This window comes from Urocampus carinirostris, chromosome 8 (assembly GCF_059441175.1).
Source record: "Urocampus carinirostris isolate Australia breed hairy pipefish chromosome 8, RoL_Ucar_1.0, whole genome shotgun sequence".
Taxonomy (NCBI): Eukaryota; Metazoa; Chordata; class Actinopteri; order Syngnathiformes; family Syngnathidae; genus Urocampus; species Urocampus carinirostris.
Genome location: NC_142356.1, coordinates 17,588,621 through 17,611,471, shown reverse-complemented (window position 1 = coordinate 17,611,471; position 22,851 = coordinate 17,588,621). Strand labels below are relative to the sequence as shown.

General features: G+C 39.6%; 1 protein-coding gene across 1 annotated transcript in view; it reads right to left on the bottom strand.

Annotated features, from left to right (window-relative positions):
• Positions 1 to 18,522, bottom strand: part of abcg2d (ATP binding cassette subfamily G member 2 (JR blood group)) — a 28,437-nt gene extending 9,915 nt beyond the window's left edge. The window contains exons 1-9 of the mRNA XM_088341812.1: positions 18,289 to 18,522; positions 11,916 to 11,975; positions 11,721 to 11,835; positions 8,953 to 9,105; positions 8,731 to 8,888; positions 7,796 to 7,947; positions 6,934 to 7,418; positions 2,665 to 2,747; positions 1,036 to 1,125 (exon numbers count right to left, since the gene is read on the bottom strand). Of these exons, the coding sequence (XP_088197938.1) occupies positions 1,036 to 1,125; positions 2,665 to 2,747; positions 6,934 to 7,418; positions 7,796 to 7,947; positions 8,731 to 8,888; positions 8,953 to 9,105; positions 11,721 to 11,835; positions 11,916 to 11,975; positions 18,289 to 18,485 (1,493 nt within the window). The 5' untranslated portion in view covers positions 18,486 to 18,522. The remainder of the gene's footprint in view (positions 1 to 1,035; positions 1,126 to 2,664; positions 2,748 to 6,933; positions 7,419 to 7,795; positions 7,948 to 8,730; positions 8,889 to 8,952; positions 9,106 to 11,720; positions 11,836 to 11,915; positions 11,976 to 18,288) is intronic.
• Between the last annotated feature and the right edge of the window lie 4,329 nt (positions 18,523 to 22,851).

Sequence of the window (22,851 nt, the reverse complement as noted above, 5' to 3'; positions counted from 1 at the left end):
TATTCTGTGTTGTATTGTTGTGTTGTTATATGTAAATCAAGTTGTGGCTGAGTAGTAAGGTGCATTGGTGCTAAATTATTGTCCTGCAGTTAGGGGGTGGTGGGAGGCCTGGAGAAGCAAGCATTGTAAAGGTAAAATGTCATTGTAAAATGTGAAATGCAAGACAAAATTAAGATTTGTCTCTGGTACTGTGACTAAAAATAGTGTGATCATGAGAAAAACCCCAATGCCTTTTCTTATGTCAGCTATATACCGGTAGTCCAGTGGTAAGAGTTTTGTGCTCTCATCGCTGTGACTCGGATTCCATATAATGCACGTCAAAATGCTCTCTGGTATTGTTCAGGGCCAGACCAATTTTGGAGGCGGGCCGTATCTGGCCCGAGGGTTGGTGTTGGAGACCACTGGCCGAAATATGAAGTCACAGTTTTCGGCCCGATAGGAAAAATACCCGATAATTAGTCGTCTGCTGCAACACTATAATATTCAATCACCCAACACTACTTGTTAGAAAGATTCCAAGGCTGGATTACATATCTTTTTTCATGTAATAATAGCAATACTTGCTCTTCTCTCTATTACTTTAGTCATGTGCGCAAGGGATGGGAGAACTTAAGATCAGTCACATGGCTCTGCATGTTTACAGGCTGTTGTGATTATACGGGCTACTGAATTTAAGTCAGTACAGTACATTGAGATTTTTTTGAGAATATTTCTGCTGCACTCCTGTGTATATGTTCATGCCAATTGATTTATATCGACCTCTATGTGAATTGATTAATATTGACAGATGAACACAAAGTGTGCAAATTAGTATTTCCATACTAGTCATTTCTCCGCAGATTTTTTTTTAAAACGCAAGTAATGGACGTAAATGAGTTCATTTTCATGGCTGCGGGTCAGAATCTGGCGCGGCTTGTTCAAAAACAAAATTGAGTTTCTTGTAAAATTTTGTGCATATGGCTTTTATTCGAGTGCGCTGTGTCGTCAGAATTTACGGAATTCACTTCTAGTCACAATGCTGAAACGGCAACATACGTGAATAGTTTGCGCTGAATGATGAAGAGCTCGGCCCCTGACGCGGTAGCAAAGCATTGGTGTGTGGAAATGAAGAAGAGCGCCCCCATCCTGGAAGAAAAGGAGAACACTTTAGGCCCAATTTCCACTCTGTGAGCTGCGCCCACGTCCTCAGGGATAGCGCTAAAGTCTCAGCATGTATGCAATGACCTTGTGGGGGTCTTGAGACATGTCGGGCTTTCAAATGCTTTGCTGACCTTGTGAGTACCAGCTCGTGCCAACATTAAGAGGATTAGCGAGTCGCCATAGGAATGAATCTAATTCGCAATGCCGCATTGCTGGAGTACAGTAGGACGCGTCAGTTTTTTTCTTCAAATAAATGCCTGTTCTTTATCCAGGATACTGATTTCAGATTCAGATTCAGATATACTTTATTGTCATTCTTGTACACGTGTATACAGAACAAAATGTCGATACATCTGACCAGGGTTGGGTAGGGTTACTTTAACTGGATTACTTTCAATTACTTTTGGATTACTCCAATACCAAATATGCTAATAAAAGACAAAAGAAACTAAATCTGAATACAATTATGACTCACAACACGTGGTAAGCTTTCTCTCCTGGCTTTGATCTCCGGCAAAACTAACATCAAATGCGACAGAAACAAAATGAAAATAAATCCAAACAGCTTGCCAACATCATTTTTGCCGTTCCATGTATTCGGTTACTCCCCAAGCCTGCAAGTTAAAGTAACCCTACCCAACCCTGTTTTGCATATCATTTTCCAAAGTAGACGCACAGAAAACACAAGAAAATGGATAAGTGGTTAGGAATTGTTAAGATTTGTCAATTTGATAGCGCTCTTACTCGTGGTATTGCGGTAAGACTTTTTTCATTGTGGGACGTCATTACGCACGCACTATTTTTCGTTTTGCTGATTGTGGATTGCCATGTTGTATTGAATGGAGCCGTGTTCTTGTTTGCTTGCTGTTGAGAAATAAATATGCTTAACCACAATGTCCTGCTTAACTTTTCACGCACGAGGAAACTGCACACTCTGACATATCCTTACCAGGAATCCGGCCAAAACCTCAGCCACAGAAGAAACATTCAAAAGAAGCTATCCAAATTGATGACGCTACAAAACGTAAACCTACATTAAAAGCATTGTTGTTTACATTTTAAAGCCCTAGTATGGAAGTTGGACCACCAGATGACACTGTATTGTCTAATGCAAACAAAAACCAGTTCATATATGAGCACAGCGTAGGAGGAAGATGCTAGACGAACATGGCGGACACTTCCAGGTAGGGATTCCACTATGTAAATGAGATACACATTTCTCGACTTTGACAATAATACATTTTAAAGTGTTGTATATTCTGATTATCAATCCTTAATACTTTGCAACAATTGTTTGTTGTCTTTTTTTTGCGAAGAGTCGTCTTATTTTTTTCAAGTTGTGAAAAATGGGGCAGACAACTTTATTGTCTGCCCTGGTGTCCAGTAACTTTTTGTCATGAGTTTCAGACACTAGTCCTGAACTGTACTGCTCTCTCCAGCTTTTTTTTCTTTGTCCAAACACGGATTGTATCCTCCAACAGTGTCTACTAAACAATCAACCTATCAAGACCCATTCCTACTAACCTGTTTTGAATGCCGCTCTGATCGTCTTTGACCTTGAAGAAAATGGCTCCCATGATGATAGCCAGAAAAAAGTGCACCAACACCTTGAACAAAAAATATATCAAATTTAAAATCATGCGCAACTATTCTGATGTCAAGAAATTAAGTGTAATCCATGGACGCTAAACAAAATAACATTTTACAAACTACTTTTGCTTTTATCTGTACTGACATTGCAAATCAGGTGCCACCAATGTTAATGTGGCTAGACTACGTCATAAGGTGGCAGCTAGCTTTTAGAGCTCTATTGCAAATACTAAATTGAGAATTTTTTCCCCCTGTCTCTTTGTAGAAAACAGAAAAAAAATCTTAAATTGGTCCCCTCAACTGTTTTTACACTCTTCACATTACAAGCATTAAAAATTAAACAAAGTGCTTGTTAATTTCAAAGCTCTGTAGAAGTGATAAAATCAGGTCAAATGAAACAACAGAAACTAATGTAAATTACAAATAAACAGTATCACAAACACGCCTGCTAGCATTTGCGCGTTCCTAACATTGTAAACGGCAAACATGAAAATTTGTAGAGGCTGTTCAGCTCAACCTTTACTTGAACAGCACTTTAAGACAACTACGGTTGCATATTAAGAGCTGTACAAATGATTAAACTAGGTAGAGTGTACAAAAATAATAATAATACTTACTTTCCTAACTTTCTAAATAACACTATTTAGCACTCCTGTTACCAAGGCTAGCTGTGCGCGTTCCAAAAAAGGGCGCTAGCATTAGCAACTCGCTAATGCTTAAAATGCTACCGGCTAATGTTCAACTCAACGATTTTTTTTAAAACCAACCAATAATATGTAGAGAGAGACAACTGTGATACAATAAGATAAATCACAGAAATATAAAGTCAAGTTGATTCGTAGAAAAACTAGTGTTTACTGTTTTTTGGGGGTATTTATGGTCCGTTTTTATTAATATCACTTTTCTTATTCTATGTACAGCGATCTTGGGTGTCCTAAAGAGTGCTTTAAAATAAAATGTATCATTCTTATAATTATTATTGAAATTAATGAATAGTGAATTCATTATTGGAATATTTAAAAGAAATAAGAAAGTAGATACGTGTTGGTGAAGTCATAAAGAAACAGTTTAATCGTTATACAATATGTTTTATCAAGGTTTTAAAAATTGTTTCAAATATTCTATGACAAAAAAATGCCTGGATATCAAAATATTGGATAGTTTGCAGGGAAAAGTTCTCATGTGCAGCAAATCTGGTGTTGAAAAAGACACTACTACTAAAATATTGATACCCCACACCATACTGTCAAGGGAGAATGTTTGGTGGGGATTTGACAACAGAGAGTGAGAAAAGCGTAAAAAGACACGTTTTAATCTCAACAATTGACACATTATGACAGAACTAAGCGGTTCCCAGGGTGAAAGGATCAGCTAATAATCTCCAAGGCGCTGAATTGATGAACCGTGACAATGTCATGTGATGCGTCGCCCAAAAACGCAACCATTTCGAGGAAGGGCTTAGGCCAGATATGATATCAAACCCAAAAGAGGCAAAAGTCGGGTCACCGCAGTCAACTAAGCGGATTACGGCGCCCACGCCGTCCAGATCCCCGTTAGCGGGATTACAGGGTTTTATCTGAGCCCAATTGGCTGGTAATAATTCTTAAAGTGAGGAGACTTCTCAAGGCTTTGAAAAGTCGGCTTGACCAAAGAGTGCTTATTGATGGCTAAATCATCTTTGATCCCCCTCTCCCTCCCAAAAATTAAACTAGCTTTGTCTGCCTTTTACTACCAAGACAAAACAGTGACTGCGTTTGCATGCAGTCAATAGTTCGATTGAGATTGGAAATCAGATTTTTGGGACAATTCGAAGGAATCGTTTACATGTCTAAAGACAAACATAACCGAGCAAAAATGGCGTTTGCGAGTATTCTGATTGCAAGTGCGGAATGGGAGCGATGTTATTATGCAAAAAGGCACTGTTTCTACATTTAGAATAGAATAGAATAGAATAGAATATACCTTTATTGTCATTGTTACAAAATGGGTTAACATATTGTGACAACGAAATTGGGCATGACACTCCAGGTTCACACATTCACATTGAGGTAAAAAAAACAAGAAAATAAAGGAACAGAGAAGATAAAGTTATAAACAAGGTGGATAAGGTTATAGTTATAATTTACACAATATTTACACAAGAAATGTCGGCATGTAGGATGTTACATACAGTTTGGTATCGTAAGGGTTTGTGCAATATGCATTTGGTGCAAAAATAGTCATCATAGTGCAAAAAATAGTCAACATATGCATTTGGTGCAAAAAATAGTCATCATAGTGCAAAAAAATAGTCAACATTGTGCAAGGTGAGCAGTAAACATAGTGCAGTCAACATGTACAAGAATTTAACAGACTCTACGGAGTCTGTGGAGGCTCAAGTGTATTACGGTGAAAGTATGTCATACAGTGGTTATGTTGACTAACTATTTTACCACCCAATACCATGACTTTGTTATCATCAACAGATATTAGTCCTCATTTTAGCTGCATTGAATCAAATGCTTCAATGATCAGCCAAGCTTAATTGTTGCGTGTGTGTAAACTATGACTGTGGTCAACCTCCCGGAATAAGCATGGACATTCACAGATTCTTTTTCTGTAAAAAAGCTGCATGTTCTGGTGAGGATATTTTACACACACTCACGGACAAGCAAAGTATGAACAGTGGCTGAAGTAAAAAACATCCCATCTAGGTATAAAATGTAAGATGTACCTGTATTCTACCTGTAATTACTGTATGTATTCTCAGGGTTTGAAATAAGGTCTGCCCGGACGCCCGGGGTGTGCAACTTGTACGTCGGGCGTACAACTTACACAACGTCTCTACTCGGGTGGCCGAGAACTTTAAAAAAATAAAAAATAAAATAAAATTAAAAAAAAATCTTTTATTTTTGTTTTATATATATATATTTTTTTTCAACTCAAACGTTTGCTGTATTCCGATTTCGAAAGCTTCGTTCGGTTTGGAAATTTCGGAATTTCGGTTCGTGAGGCAATTTACATACTCGGCAGCCAATCAGAAGCCGGCATCGAATAACTTCGTGCTTCCAGACTTTCCCGAGCGTTATAAGGTCATGCATTTGCATATCATTTTCTAAAGTAGACGCACAGAGAACACAAGAAAAATGGATAAGTGGTTAGGAATTGAGCCAAAACCTCAGCCCCAGAAGAAAGATTCGTAAGAAGCTAACAAAATTGATGACGCTCCAAAACGTAAACGTGAATTAAAAGCATCGTGGAAAGAGGAGTTCACGTGACTTGTAGCAGACGACACAACGCAAACATTGCATGAATGAAGATGAGTAAATACAGGTACATACGGATGGCAGATGGAAAATTGCGATGTCATATACTTACAATGAATATTATAAGTAGATTTATAATAAAATTAAATTTAAAGTGTTGTTCTGTTATATATTCTGATAATCAATCTTTAATACTTTGCAACAACGGTTTTTTTGTAATTAGTCGTCTTATTGTATTTCAAGTTGTGAAAAATGGGGCAGGCAACTTTATGGCTGGGCAGGCAACTTTTCAGAGTTTTCTGCCCTGGTGTCCGCTAACTTTTTGTACCGAGTTTCAGATTCTCTTCTCATCAGCTGACCACATCGCCATCAAATTCTAAAGGATAATCTATAAACATTTACTATTGTAAAAATAAGCTATGAATTTATACAGATTTGTATAATACTGAACTCTTATCTTCTTGCTAACAAAATTGCTTGTGTTTGAGACACGTTGCACTACGTTGTTATCAATGACAATAAAGACAATTCAATTCGATATGCTCATATGTGGTTTGCTAAAAGCAGAAAATAAAATGGAAACATCCCAGAGAAGTCCACTAATACACTTGATGCTTTTTTGAGTGAGTAACCCGGAGTTAACGTGTATTTTTTGTCTCTGTACAGGAAGTCCCACATTGCTTGGAAGAATATAAATATCCCGGTTGAGTATTCGGATTACTCAAATGTCTGTACAGACATGAATAATCTAAAATGAAAGGCCGAACCTAACCGTTACATTCGGAATGCTCACAGTCGGACCTTAATTTGAGTTCTGTGCAGGTTTACACGGCTTTCTATCATCAGAATACCCATAATATCTGTTTCCACTCAGATTATTGCCTGTATGTGAACATACACTGAGTTGAGTGTTTCAAAAAGGGTGATACAAAACAGGATAGTTCATTATTTTGTGTACCTGTGAAGCGGACAACTGAGGATTCAGAATGAGGTCCTTGAATTGTCTGTGAAGCACCCAACGAAGCTGGTTGCCAACGGAAGTGTTATAGCTGACGGTGCGGTAGGCGTGCGGCGGAGAAGTAAGCTTGTCACGGGCGATGCGTTCCAACTGGGCCGAAATGTTCCCGCAGTAGTTACTGTTCTTGTATTCTTCTACCAGGCGCTCCTCCATGCTCTGTCTGGAGATGCTAACGTTCTCCAGGTCCTGATCTAAAGCAGGAGACAGACACTTTTGATTTTTAAAATGGAGGAAAACACTGGACTGGATTAGAGAACAGTGATAATTTATAGGGATACTTGAACATAAATTGGAAATGTGGAAATGTAATGCGACAGAATCACCTTCAGAAAGGCTACCTTTTGACAGGTGGTTGGCTGGGAGGTCGCCGTTGATCACATCTAGGAAAAAATCAGCTGGGTTGTTGTGTGGCTCACAAGAATATCCTGAAAGATGAAGTTCAAGACTAAAGTGGTGATGTTATAAAATGTTTCTTCAGACAGTCAGGGCTGGGTCCATTTACCCTTTGATTTTGTATCTAAATAGCAGCAGTCAGACAGACTATCTGTGTATTGGCTGAATGACAGGGGTGCCAAAATTGACCCCAGAGGAATCCCAGTGGCCAGAATGGCTTATTTTTCTTGCATTTGGCTAAATGAGGAATATATTACATTCAGTGGGAAGAGTAAACTTTCCTTCAGTTGAAGTTGTTCGTTTTTTTAAAGTTTAGGAGGATTTGATGTCCACTGAAATGTTTTATTCAGAATTTAATAAATTAAAGCAAACCTTTTCAAGTTAAAAAAAGTAAGGCTCAAGTGATCACCAATATTTGTGAAGTAGTCCAATGTGTTTTCGGCAGGACCGTGGTACACCATCTTGCCTCCAACCAGTAAAGTGAGAGAGTCAAAGAGTCTGTAGATGGAGTAGCGAGGCTGGTGGATGGACATAATGATGGTCCTCCCTTGATTGGCCATCCTGGAGCCACAAACATCAGTACATTTTAAAATACTAGCTAGATAGCTCAAAGGATTACATAGCTTGGTTGATGGACTGACAGCTAGATTTTGATAGATCTGTTTAGTTTATATATATATATATATATATATATATATATATATATATATATATATATATATATAGATATATAGATATACAGAGAAGCAATATGTGTTTTAAATGCTTACTATATAGCTCAACGGATTACCTAGGCAGACATATACATTTTAAAGAGATATATACAGGGTTGGGTAGGGTTACTTTAACTGGATTACTTTCAATTACTTTTGGATTACTCCAACACCAAATATGCTAATAAAAGACAGAAGAAACTAAATGTGAATAAAATTACTAAATTTTGTGCGGGCTTGGAGTACATAGAACGGCAAAAATGATGTTGGCAAGTTGTTTGGATTTATTTTCATTTTGTTTCTGTTGCATTTTATGTTAGTTTTGTCGGAGATCAAAGAGATCAAAGCCAGGAGAGAAAGCTTACCACGTGTTCTGAGTCATAATTGTATTCATATTTAGTTTCTTTTGTGTTTTATTAGCATATTTGGTATTGGAAAAGTAATTGAAAGTAATCCAGTTAAAGTAACCCTACCCAACCCTAGATATATATGACATGTGACATGCAGTCAGGAACAGCAGTGTATCACTGTATTTATTCAGTGTTAAAGTTCTTTCTTATTTCACTTCAAAATTTGGGGATTTTGGATTTCAAAATAGATTAATTGTCGCAAAGATTTAGGGTTTATAAACCTTCGTAGCAAAAGCAAGACAGAGTTAGCCGTGCTGGCGTCCAGACCCGTGGTTGGCTCATCCAAGAAGAGCACGGGGGGATCAATAATCAACTCCATCCCAATGTTGGTCCGCTTCCTCTCGCCCCCCGAAATGCCGCGAGTCATTTCCGTCCCCACCTGGAAAACAGATATTTCTTAGGGAGAAATCCCCCTCTCCAAACTAATGTCCTCCATCGTTTACCTTGCTGTCGGCTACTTTGACAAGGCCGAGTTCAGCGATGAGGTGATTGACACGGGCTTCCTTTTCACGCTCCGACACGCTGTTGGGCAGACGCAAGGCTGCCGAGAATCGGAGATTCTCCCTCACAGTTAGCGTACCCATGATTACATCATCCTGGGAGAGGTTAAGTAAACGTTTAAAGAACCAAAAAGTGACTTTAATTACTTTTTTTTACAGTTTGTATCGTGCCTATGTTTTGCTCGTTAGTGCTAGCATGCTATATCGGTTAATATAATAGATAACCATATTGAGATTGAAATGTGTACCAAAAATTAATTACAAATGAAAAAGTTATAGTACTTTTCATGAAAAAATTCATTTTTTTTTGTTTAAAACCTGAAAGTATCACTATACATACGTGTCTATTGTTTTTACTGTCATGATTACCGATGTGAATCATTTGGCGCCAACCGCCGCGGGTTCTCATAAGCTCCCTGTAACTATTTGAACCCAGTCCTATCAACCCCCTGTTGTCAGTCCGTCTGTTTGGATCCTGACCACGTCTGCTTACGACCCCTTTTAGTTCCCGTCTCTGTCTACTCTCTCGTTCTGACTTACGACACGTTTCCGTCCACGACCACATCTCGCTCTCCCAGTCCGGGCTAACGACCAGTTTTCCGCCCCTGACACCGCCATCGCTCGCTACGGAAGTTCCACTCCCGTGTTCGGATCACAATCCTAGTACGAGAGCGACTTGCTTCCAGCTCCCAGCGAATACCGGATCGTGGGCACAGCCCTTCCTCTCTATTTCAAAAAAACTTGTGGCAAACGTCACGCAAGTGGTCCTGACATTTACACTTTCACGAAATGTGTGGATGCCAATACCCTCGGTTAGGAACACAATCTGACAGGACGAGAGATAGGAAATCTGCTTTTTCTTTATTGGTATTTTGTAAGACCCAAACTATATTTTATTGGGTTTCTTTTATTTTGAAATATTGTATAGTAACTGCTAAATTTGACAAAAGAGGTCTGTCCGGAGCATATTTTAGGAACAGAGATTAGGGGGTCCTGAGGACGCAGAGTGTCTGTCCGGTTAATTTTTCCTTTACTTTTACTTAAAACTATGTTGTGTAATTGACCACTAGATGGCTAAATATTATCTCATGCGAACGAAAACCAGTGCCGAAGGACCTCAGCGTTGAAGCAACATACCAGTCAAACATGCCGGCAACTACTCGGTATGGATTTTATGGATGCAAAAGAAATACAATCTTCTCGTCCTATGAATAGTTAACTTGGAGGCACTAAACATTACAAACTGTTCCTATGAGTGATTTAGGATCATTGAACACGGTTCAGGAGTGTCAACTCCTATTTTTGAACATCACATTACACTTTGTGTTTAGCAGAAAAACTATGACTACGCCATGTCCAGTTTTTATTCATTTATTTCTAATAGAGTACACATACCGAGGAAGAAGCATGGAACATATTTCAAGGCAGGAGAGTATTCCCACGCTGCGTTGTTCACATTTTTGTATTGTTCTACTTTTTATTTTTTTTTCTCTACCTCTTTTCATCATAATTAGGTTATACCCTGTCCTTTATTAAGGAAAATAGAGTTTTAAATAAATACTATTATTTTTGGGGGTGCTCAGGTTGAACTTTGGGATGCTCAAGCGACCCCAAAAACGGGTTAGTTACACTCATGGGCTGTAGTTTTGTGGAAGTTATGTTCCTTAAAGTGATAATGTGTATTATAAACTTGTCAACCTAGGCCAATTGCTCCCCTTATTAATGGTTGTAATTCCCGTGTTACGTAATAACAAATCTTACAAACACAACGTGGCACATATATACTGACAACAAGCCAGATGATGCAACATTATCAGCAATCTATGATGACGTCTTCTGCAACAAGCGACCGAGACGATCCAGATTAGAGCCAAAATGGACAAGAGAGGATAGGTCTAACAAAAATACAAGTCTTTTTAAACAGAAAAACAAATCCAATGATGATGCGCCTGTGGCCGCTCCTTTGGCGCCAACTGCCGTGGAAGAATGGCTGATTGGCTCCCTGTCCCTATTTAAACCCACTCCTTTCTGTCACCTGTTGTCAGCCCGTTTGCGAACCTTAGTTCACACTAGGCAAGCCTTTTTCGTCCCTGACTCCCACCTGTTATTGCTCCCATCTGTTCCCCGGCTTCGACCCGTTTTTGATCCTGACCACGTCTCCTCTCCTCTCCTGGCTTACAACTCGTTTCTGACCCCGACCACGTTTTTGCTCTCCTGTCCCCGCGACTGAGCCCTTTTTCCGTTCCCGACACAGCCATCACTCGCCACGGAAGTCCAACTTCCTCGTTCAGAGGGACCTGCTTCCCGCGCCCAGCGATCACCGGATCGTGGGTGCAACCCTTTCCATTCTTCCAATAAAACTGAGAGAAACATAACACAAGTGGGTCCTTTCTCCGTTCTGATCCTGACAGAGTGAGGCTCATGATGTGTTAAGTAAATGCACATTTTCGACCTAGGAGTATTTAAAAAAAATACACTTTTACATGATGGTTCATGCATTTATTCTTATTATTTAAATCAATATTGTTTTCTTTGATGAACGAAAGGTTGGTTTTTTTTTTTTACCACTAGGAGGCGTTAAATAATACTCACTGTCCCTTAATATGAACTGTGTCAAGTTCATTTAGCTATGGATGAAATTGTTTCAGTTTGATCAAATTGGAGCAGCTGCTCAAATGTCTCATATATACATAAAGACAAAACAAAATTACCTGGACCACATAGCCTGACAGACACCTAAAATTTGGTGCCTGTGGTGCCCCGTCGATTAAAACTTCCCCTTCAAGGCCACTCGGATCCTTCCTCGCAGACAGAATATCCAATAATCTTTGCAAACATGAAAAAAAAACATCAAACACACATGGAGACATCTATTCAAGTTTTTATTCACATTCATTTAGACTCACGATGATTTTCCACTCCCAGTTGGTCCAAGAATTGCGTTTAGGCCAGGCCCCATGATGCCGCTGCACCACAAAAAAACTTGATTTAGGTTTGTTGTTATCAATCCATAGTTTTCACTTTCATTCAAATAAATGAATAATTGACATTGGTAAAACATTTGACTGATCTGTTAACTCGGCAATGCATTAGAAAAAAAAACATTTTCTTATATGCAGTTAAAAATGGATATACATGCAGACATTTTCGTGCCAGGGACACAGGGGCCCAGTGGTGGTTTTATGCACAGGCGAGTGGGCAGCCACCCAGGGCGGCATTTTTACAATGACATGTTCGCGGCACAGTTCTGAGGTCATGGGATCAAATCCAGCTACCAGCCTGTGGAGTTTGCATGTTCTTACCGTGCTTTTGTGGGTTTCCTCCGGGAACTCTTGTTTCCTCCCACATTCCAAATACATGCATTTCAGTTCAATCAGCCGATTTGAATTGTCCCTAGGTGGGAATGAGCGAGTGCCCTGTGACTGGCGGGCAACCAGTTCAGGGTGTTGGCTGGAATGGTCTCCAGCACCCCCGCGACCCTACTGAGGATAAGTGGTGCAGATAATGGATAGATGGATAGAAAAGAAAACGTACCAAGGTATCCAGAGCCCAATTTAGAAAAAAAAGAGGAGAAACAAGCAAAGAACAAAGGTTTGCAACTAGTTTTATTTATAAGATTACAGACGGTCGGTATCCATGTCATTAATTAAGGGCTGAGCGTAATTTTGACGTATATGTTTGATGGCCTTCTTGCTATTTTGCTCTTTTTGTTTATACAATACTAATTCAGTTTTCACCCGGTTAACACGCAATCTCATTTCACCTTTTAATTGTGCTTTGCTACAAAACTTGGTTGATGGACTGACAGCTAGATTTTCGTTGATATTTATTTCCATTATTTGAGTTAACGTTGAAGAGCTCTAGTTGGTGATAGGAATGAGTGGATAGGTATTGTAAAAGGATAGTGGGATGTTTAGACGCGTTCTAAGGGATGGGCAGGGCACCTGTATGATGCGGCAGGGGTAAACCAGTGAAAGCTGTCAACCTGACCCGAGTGACACGGCCGCTTTCTTGTGTCCCGTTTCATCTGGAGGGACGAAAGCATGACTAACTTAGGTGCCGAGGTGCTTAACTTGTTTGGGTGTTTGGGCATTTGGGTAGGCCATGGTCCAAAAATCTTTGTGTGTGTTTTTTCCCTTTTTTTTTCCCTTTTTTATTTTCTTTGTTATTGTATGTATTTGTCTTGCTGTCGGTCACCCCATTCGAGGGATATGACCAAGGTAGATCGCATACCTGTCAACTTCCACGGCTCCATGCCCGTACAAACTGTTGTTTTTTCCCGTAAAAAATACAAAACAATCGTACACCACATTTTTTTTTCGGAATGATGCATGATGGGAAATCCCCAGGCGGCAGACAGATGCGCACAGTCGCATCAAACTGCCCGCTTCGTTTGCAATGAAAAAAACCATACTGAGATAGAGGCTTCCGCGGCGAACTCCTTTGACTTAAATGATTTGCCGTTTCGTGACAGTCGGTGTACTGTATACCGGATAAATTTGCGTTTTTCCGTACAGATTTCCTTGTACATCGTACTTGTCTTAAAATGCCTAAAAAACGTACTTTGTATTGCAAAACCGTCCAGGTTGACAGGTATGAGATAGATAGAGTTATCGTTCGGCCTCTGGCCCTGTATTATTCTATAGAATGTTCATATAATCAGTTTAAACAACAAACATTTGCTATGTGCTACAATTCGGTTTCATGACCTTGAATTAACAGGCTGATGACAAACATTTAGCATGTAAGGGCATGTTGTAATGTGCAATTCATGGAGGTATTATTTTGTATCCATTTGAATACTGAAGGCTATGCTTTTTGATGAAATGAAACGATCTGCATTTAAATAGCGCTTCTAAAGTCAAGACTTCCCAAAGCGCTTTACAGTGTGCTTCATATTTCCCAATAGTGGCCGTCCAGCCATGTAAGGCGCTAACCTCCTTATTGGGGGTATTAGGGGTTCAGTGTCTTACCCAAGGACACTTCGACATGTAACAAGGAGGAGCCGGGATTCGAACCTGCGATCTCTTGATCCCAAGACGAGCGCTCTACCTCCTATGCCACTGCTGCCCATGATGATAATTTCAATCGCAATTTCAGGGCCACTTTTGAATGATTTTGGAAAACCGTCTATCACTGGTCAGAAGGATGTGCCATCTACCTGTACTGCTACACAGGACAAGGAGGAGCTGCCATCTACATCACCGGCTATGCTGGCCTCCCTTTAAATGGTCTTCACCCTTGATGATGAGACGCTATCATCTGCAGTTAGTTCTACTACACAAATATCTCTCTAGTTCTCGCCAGAATGAGCCTTGAGGTAGGATTTGCATCTGTGTGTGTATGTGTGTCTGTGTGTTTGTTTAAAGGAGGTATTTCTAGGGTCAAACGACCTGAATTTAACATAAAATTTGATGAACTTTTTTGAATAATTTCCTAGTAGGCGTATGAGTTACCTTTGTTCAACTGTTATTTGCTCTGACTAATGTGCTACTATGCTGACTGATAGGAATGCCTGGAGCTGATAGCCAAATTAGCCACACTGCTGAGGTTCTGTCACCAGACCTTGATAAGTGCCCCTCACATTTGAATGACAGGATTTAAACTGAGCTGGTTCGCAGAAGAGCCACTAAGTTGCCACCTGACATCACCTTAAACATGCAGGCAGAAACAAAGTGGGAGAGCAAGATCAAGAGCATTGGGCACGCTAGATACCAGGGAGCTGCCGTGAGTGATTCTTTAATCGAGGTGAGAGACAACACCAAAGACCCTGTTATAAGGACTGAGGCCCAGACTTTGTCTGAGGAAGTCGTGTCGTAACGCTTTAACATCTGCATGGTTGTTTGGTCTGACATTCTATCAGACATATATCTGACATTCTATACAGGATGTCAGCAAACTCATACAGTCTCAAAGCATACACTTTAGTCTTTTAAAGACAGAGCAAACTGGTAAACTGGTGAGGAAAGCGAGCTCTGTTGTGGGCACAGAGCTGGACAGCCTGACAACAGTAGCTGAGAGACGGGTACTGAAAAAGCTGCGGTCAATCATGGACAATGCATCACATCCACTACACAGCATCATCTCCAAACGGAAGAACAGCTTCAGCGACAGACTGCTGTCACAGTCTTGTTTCACAGACAGATCATTTCTTCCTCATGCTATGAGGCTCTTTAACTCCACCCGAGGGAGTAAAAGCCCACATCTATCTATCTATCTATCTAAGATCTCAAAACATACAGAGCGAGTTGCTCTGTGGCAGCACAGATGGCAGACAAAGATATTTGTAAAAAAATAAATGTGGAGGCTGTTCTTAAGAAAAAGACTGAGGTTCACAAAGAACCACTTTGTGTATGAAGACCATGATGAACCATTTAGTGATGCACTTATAAAATTACAAATAGAATTTTCCAATATTGTATGTATATGTTGTTGATGCAGCCATACATACACAAGAGGTTTTCCACATTTGAAAATGTCTCATCTCATTAGCTGCACCGCTTATCCTCAGTAAGGTCGCGGGGGTGCTTGAGCCCATCCGAGCAATCATCGGGCAGTGGACAGGGGACACCCTGAACTGGTTGCCAGCCAGTCGCAGGGCACACAGGGACAGACAACTCGCTCGCTCATTCACACCTAGGGACAATTTGGACCGGCCAATTTACCTGACATGCATGTTTTTGGAATGTGGGAGGAAACCGGAGTGCCTGGAGGAAACCCACGCAAGCACGGGGAGAACATACAAACTCCGCATAGGAAGTCCGGTAGCTGGATTTGAACCCACAAAGGAGGTTCCCAAGACCTTAGAACTGTGCCGCACACGCGCTAACCACTGCGCCGTGCTGCCCCATTTGAAAATGTGGGACAACAAATTTTGGATTTTTGATTTGTTTCCCAAGTCTTGAAGACAAATAGCTGGAAGAACAATACAAGGCACTAGGCACCACACTCTCCTTTGAAGGGCGCTCGGATTGAGAACAGTCTCACAAACTGCTTGTGTTGGAAATCAAGAGCTTCCCTGACCTGCCATCAAAACGATGAGCCTCCTTGATACATGATAAGGATCTTACTGAGATCTACCCCTTACCTTTTGGACTGCACTCACTCTGCCAGTCACGGTGGCTCAATTGGAGAGGAGCTTCTCAAAATTGAAGTTGATAAAGTTGTACCTAAGGTCAACTATGTCTCAGGAACGTCTCACTGGCCTTGCTGTCATCAGCATTAATCACGAAGTAGGGGAAAAGACTGATTATGACGATGTTATGCTAAGCAAGAAAGGTTTTAGTTTGTGTTTTCTTTTCATTATAAAACTACAATTTCTTTAGTTTGTGTTCAAATGTGTGTGATTAGTCGTATAAGATATACTTCTATTTTTTTCGGGATGTCGAAAAAAATCCGGACATTCCTGTAAGCTTTTGTAAGGTTTTCTATTGTGTGCACCTTTTTCCGAGTACAGGACATTATTGCTGTGCTTCTTTCTGCCACTAACGCTGTGTGGCGCTGTGAGAGGTCACCCAGCATCCACCCGAAAGAAGAGAATGTGAGAATGAAAAGGTCTCATCATCTAAGGCAGGGGTGTCAAACTCATTTTAACTCGGGGGCCACACCTTAGAACAAACATTCTGTCGGGGGCCAGACTAGTAGATTAAAGAGAAAGAAAAAGAGAGATAAAGAACTAAAGAGAAGAGGGGGAGGGAAAAGGAGAGAGGGTGGAACAAAGAAAGAAAAAGAGAGAGGTACAGAGTGATAGAAACAAAAGATAAAAAGTCATGAGAGAGGGGGGAAAAGAAAGGGAGAGGATGAAAGAAATCTAAAGAGAAATAGAAAGACAGAAGGAGAGAAAAGAGAAAAGAAAGTGCGAAGGGTATGGAGAGAGAAAGAGAGAAGAGGAAAAAAGGAAGTTAAAGCATAAAGCAAAAGAGGTTAAAAAATATATAGAGAGAAAGAGACAAAGAGCAACAACAGAAAAAGAGAGACACAGAGAGTGAAAGACACAGAGTGGGAGAAAAGGGGTGGAAAAGAGAGAGAGAGAGAGAGAGAGAGAAATAAATACAAGTACAGAGTCTTTGTGAGAGGCACCTGGCTTTGGGAACATCAAGTTGATATTTCAACCTGCAGCTTGTTTCTCTCTTACGCTTCCCTGAGTGTTGTCTCGCGGGCCGGATTCAATCCCTTAGCGGGCCTGATCTGGCCCGCGGGCCGCCTGTTTGACACCGGTGATCTACGGCCTTGTTGTCTGTGATTGGTAACGTGCAACTACTTTGAATCTATTCCGGCTGCAAACAACATTTTGCAAAATAAGGTCAGCAATGTTTCTTGATTTAATCAATCATTGCAAAATCATTGCTCAAATATCGTATTACCGTGAAACCTTATATGGTAACGCATACCTAGATTGACTCTATTTGGTTCCAGTATAGTAATACACACCTATATTGTATGCATTTCATACATGGCACACCGACTTATACGCCGTCAAACATGGAAGTACAATGTTGGCAACAAGATTCACTTGATATAAATGGAAATTATTTGAATGCAACACAAACTTTTTCTTCTCTTTTCCGTGTTTTTTTTTTCTACTTTTTTTTTAATTCCTTTAAAAAAAATCTCATTGTGTTTATTTTTTCCGAGCTGTTACTTTTTTTGTTTTTGTTCTCTATTTACTTTTTTCCTATATTTCTTTCTTTTCTTTTTTTCTGGCTTTTTTCTAAATTTTTCCTTCTTTTTTCTCTTCCTTTTGTTTCTTTTTTTTCTCAGCTTTTCACTACTTTTTCATTTTGGTATTTTCTTTTCGTTTTTGTTCTATTCCCCCCTTATTTTAAGTCATTTTGTGCATAATTTAGGACCCGAAAGAGCCGGTTCCTTTTAGTGAGCCGAGCCAAAGAAGCCGGTTCTCGACAAACTCTACTAACTTTACTCAACTTCGTTCTCCTTCGACTCGACTTCAAAATACCGCATTTAGGACACAACGTCGGGGCAACCCGTGTATTTTTACCTTCATGCACTGTCACTTTAATTTGAGTCGCTTCTTAATTCGTAATTTTGAGCCCTAATTATTGTGCGCTGGCTAGATTTTCCTGTGCGCTAAGAATGTGCGAGCAGTGCGCAATTGTGCACGCGCACAGCTTAAAGGGAACACTGGCCGTCACACGTTTAAATTCCTGGAAAATGTTGAGTTTTTAGGTGGGCCTTATAGGGCAAAAAATACAGTTTCATAATCAATACCAAAATAGAGCCTGTGAATCACATCCCCACCCCCAAAAAAAGCCTACTAACTTGAGGTCCTGCAGAATCTGTCGAGTACCGGTGGCACTTTTGCAGGTGAAGCGGCTCTTGACTTGCAATTTGTAGCCGACCTTGTGGAAGCTGACGATTGAGCCCCGGGGTGCCTCCACGGCAATTTTTGAACCCACTAGCCCGTTGACCCCCATGTCGTCCAACATGGCGATGTTGACGTGACAGCCTCGCTCCATCACGTACACCGTCCGCAGAAAACACGATGCAGATGAATTTCCCCTCGTCTTTTATTTTCTAGAATGCGCGGGGGATGCGAAAAACGATCCAGAAGTGAAGGAAAAAACTAACAAACCAAAATGACTTGCTATGCTTCATTTCTTTTTAAAATATTACTGGAGTGAAGACACACATTTTAATAAAATGAATAAACAAGCTTCTGGCATAATTTCCAACTGGAAATGACAGCTTCAATGCAAAAAAAAAGAATACTTTTAACACTTTACTGAATAAACATGGGTACGATATTTGAATTGGTATATTAACCCCTTAAAAAAAGTAGAATAGTAACAAATGTAAGCTGACTTTTTAATGTATATGTGTGTGTACAGTATATAACTACAGTTTGGGGTTTCCCAGACAATAGTGTGTTTTCCATAAAAAGTCACACTTTTTTACTATTCAAATGAGTTTGCAAAATAAATACAAAGTATAGTCTAGACCAGGGGGGTCAAACTTAAATTCATAGTGGGCCAAAATGAGTAATGTCACAGGCCAAAGTCAATATTTATTGAAAAATGAACTGCAACTGATATGTAATGTTTAATTTTTTCATATGGAAACAAACTTTAGTTTTGCTTAAACAGAGAATTTGACAAAAACTATTTGGCCCCCTTGAACTTTGGGACCTTTTGCCACATTTCAGACTTCAAACATCAAGATATAAAACTGTAATTTCTTGTGAAGCATCAACAATAAGTGGGACACAATTATTAAGTAGAACACACTTTATTGGATATTTTAAACTTTCTTAAATAAAAACGAAAAGTGGGTGTGCAAAATGATTCAGCCCCTTTACTTTCAGTGCAGCATACTCTGTCCAGAAGTTCAGTGAGGACCTCTGAATGATTCAATGTTGATCTAAATGACAAACGATAATAAATGGAATCCGCCTATGTGTAATCAAGTCTCTGTATAAATGCACCTGCTCTGTGATAGTCTCAGAGGTCTTTTTAAAGTGCAGAGAGCATCATGAAGAACGAGGAACACACCAGGCAGGTCTGAGATACTGGAGAAGTTTAAAGCTGGATTTGGATACAAAAAGATTTCCCAAGCTTTCAACGTCCCAAGGAGCACTGTGCAAAAATAATATTGAAATGGAAGGAGAATCAGACCACTGCAAATCTACCAAGATCGGGCCGTCCTCCTAAACTTTCAGCTCATACAAGGAGAAAACTGATCAGAGATGCAGCCAAGAGGCACATGATCACTCTGGATGAACTGCGGAGGTCTACAGCTGAGGTGGGAGAATCTGTCCGTAGGACAACAATCAAATGAAATGAAATGAAATGAAATGAAATCTGGCCTTTGTGGAAGAGTGTCAAGAAGGAAGCCATTTCTTAAATATATCCAATAAAAGTGTTGTTTAAAGTTTGCCACAAGCCACCTGGGAGACACATCAAACATGTGGAAGAATGTGTTCTGGTCCGATGAGACCAAAATCGAACTTTTTGGCAACAATGCAAGACGTTATGTTTGGCGTAAAAGCAGCACAGCTCATCACCCCCAACACACCATCCCCACAGTCAAACATGGTGGTGGCAGCATCATGGTTTGGGCCTGCTTTTCTTCAGCAGGGACAGGGGAGATGGTTAAAATTGATGGGAATATGGATGGAGCCAAATACAGGTCCATTCTGGAAGAAAACCTGATGGAGATTTGTCTTCCAATGAGAAAATGATCCAAAACATAAAGCAAAAACTACAATGGAATGGTTCACCAAAAACATATCAAGGTGTTAGAATGGCTAAGTCAAAGTCCAGACCTCAATCCAATTGATAATCTGTGGAAAGAACTGAAAACTGCTGTTCACAAACACTTTCCATCCAACATCAATGAGCTCGAGCTGTTTTGCAAGGAGGAATGGGCAAAAATATCAGTTTCTCGATATGCAAAACTGATACATACACCCCGAGCGACTTGCAGCTGTAATCGCAGAAAAAGGTGGGGCTACAAAGTATTAACTCAATGGGGCTGAAACATTTTGCACACCCACTTTTTCGTTTTTCATTCGTTAAAAAGGTTTAAAGTATCCAATAAAGTGTGTTCCACTTCATGATTGTGTCCCACTTATTGTTGATTCTTCACACAAAATTACAGTTTTATATCTTTATGTTTGAAGTCTTAAATGTGGCAAAAGATCACAAAGTTCAAGGAGGCCAAATAGTTTTACAAGCCACTGTATATATGTATATATATATATATATATATATATAGATGTGTGTGTATATATATTATATGTGTGTATATATATATATATGTGTTTATATGTATGTGTATATATTTATATTTGTGTATGTATATATTACTGGAGAGGGATTGGCGCCGGCAGGCTGTACTTGCCTGAGACACACCATCGGAAGTAGTGCCCCTACGATCCTGGTGGTTGAGGGATCCATGAACCGTGATTATATATATTACGACAAAAATATTACAAAAATAAAAAATAAATATGACTATGAAAATTTACCTACAGGAATATTACCAAATTACGACATATATATCCTAGAAAACTACTTTGGAAATACTTAAAACATAATTCTGGGGAAATACTACAAAAAAAAAAACACTACTGTAATCCTAAAATACATAAATATTACTACACAAAACTAATTACAAAAATATTTTAGAGAAATATTCTGACAATAATACTACAAATAATACTAGATATACAACTATGGAAAATAATGGAAATAATACAAAATTACTCCAGAAATACTACAAAAACACTACTATGGAAATACTCGAAAAATACTTCAGCAGAAATATTACAAAATAAAATGACAGTAATTCTACAAAATTACCTTATGCAGTACTAAATAACCCGACGGCAGAAATACTACAAAAATAGTTTGAAAAAAAAAAAAAACTACAGTAATACTACAAAACAAAACATCAAAATAAGTGCTTCTAATAATCCCCAAATTTATTTTGCTTCAATTGTGTTTCCAAACCAATTTTATGAAACAAATCTATATAAAATCAAATATAAAGAAATACAACATGTAGCAGTCTGCATGTTTTTTTTATTATGGATGAAAACAATTAGATTGGTCTCAAGTCCGGCCCTTTGCCAATTTTTTAACCCAATGGAGCCCGCTGCTCCCAGTACAACAAAATTATTTCAAGTCAAACCAATTCAAAAGGAAAACGTGTGCAAAATGATAAAAACCTTAAAAAAAAAATCAATACATGAATGTTTTGAAACAAATAAGTGCATACTCACAATAAAAACAAATCAAAAGTATACCTTGTAACAAGTTTTGGAAATATAAGCGCATAAAGAGCGACTCACCTTGCGGTCGAGCGTGCGATGGCGTACTGAGCAGGAATCTGCGAGATGCAGACTAGCATCGCATGAGAGCAGCGGTTCAAAGGTCACTCTCACAGATTGCCGCTTTAACTCCTTGCTGGCAGCTCTCAAGCCACAAAGTACTGTTTCCCAGGTTTTTTCCTCAAAGTAATCTTCTTCAACAAATATTAACATTTGATGTGCAAACACATGACGTTTAAATTTTTCTGTTTTACAAGTTTCTTTTTGGTCAAACATTTTGAATACATGGTGAATGGTGTAGTTGTATTTTTTTTTTTTTAAATAGCGCTTTTCAAGTCAATGAAGACCTCCTAAAGTGCTTTACAATGTGCTTCACACTTACCATGTCGGCCATCTAAGGAAACTAGCTGCTAATCGGGGGCATTAGGGATTCAGTGTCTTAGTATTAAGTGGTCTCAAATTTCCTTCTATTCCAAAGCTTATGATTGATGCCCAACTCATATTCTGTATTGTCCCGTCTTTTTCCGACTGCCTGCCTGGTGGTGATGTGAAGGAGGACGATTGGAGATGAGTCAGCGGACCAGCATTTGACCTGAAGCATGTGAACGCCTGCATGGACCAGCTGGCAGAGATGGGAAGCTGGCCGTCATAGACTTTCTGGACTAGTTTTTAGGCTGGGGGCGTCGCTGCTGTTATGCACTTTCGGGACAAATTTTCAACATGTTACCTAGTGTTTACTATGTTTGTGTACTGTAATGCTAAATGTAATTTACCCTGGTCATTCTGAAAGGGGGATACCACTTGTGAGATCCCTTCTCAAGGTTTCTCTTTTTCCTCATGCTGAGGTTTTGAGTTGTTTCTTGCCCGCATGTTGGTTTAAGATCAGGTAATTGTGTCTTTGTAATCCTGTGCAGTCCTTTGAGACATTTTTGTGATTAAGGGCTGTATAAATAAATTTGACTTGACTTGTCTTGCCCAAGGACACTTCGACATATAACACGGAGGAGCCGGGAATCGAACCTGCAACCTCTTGATCCCAAGAGCAGCGCTCT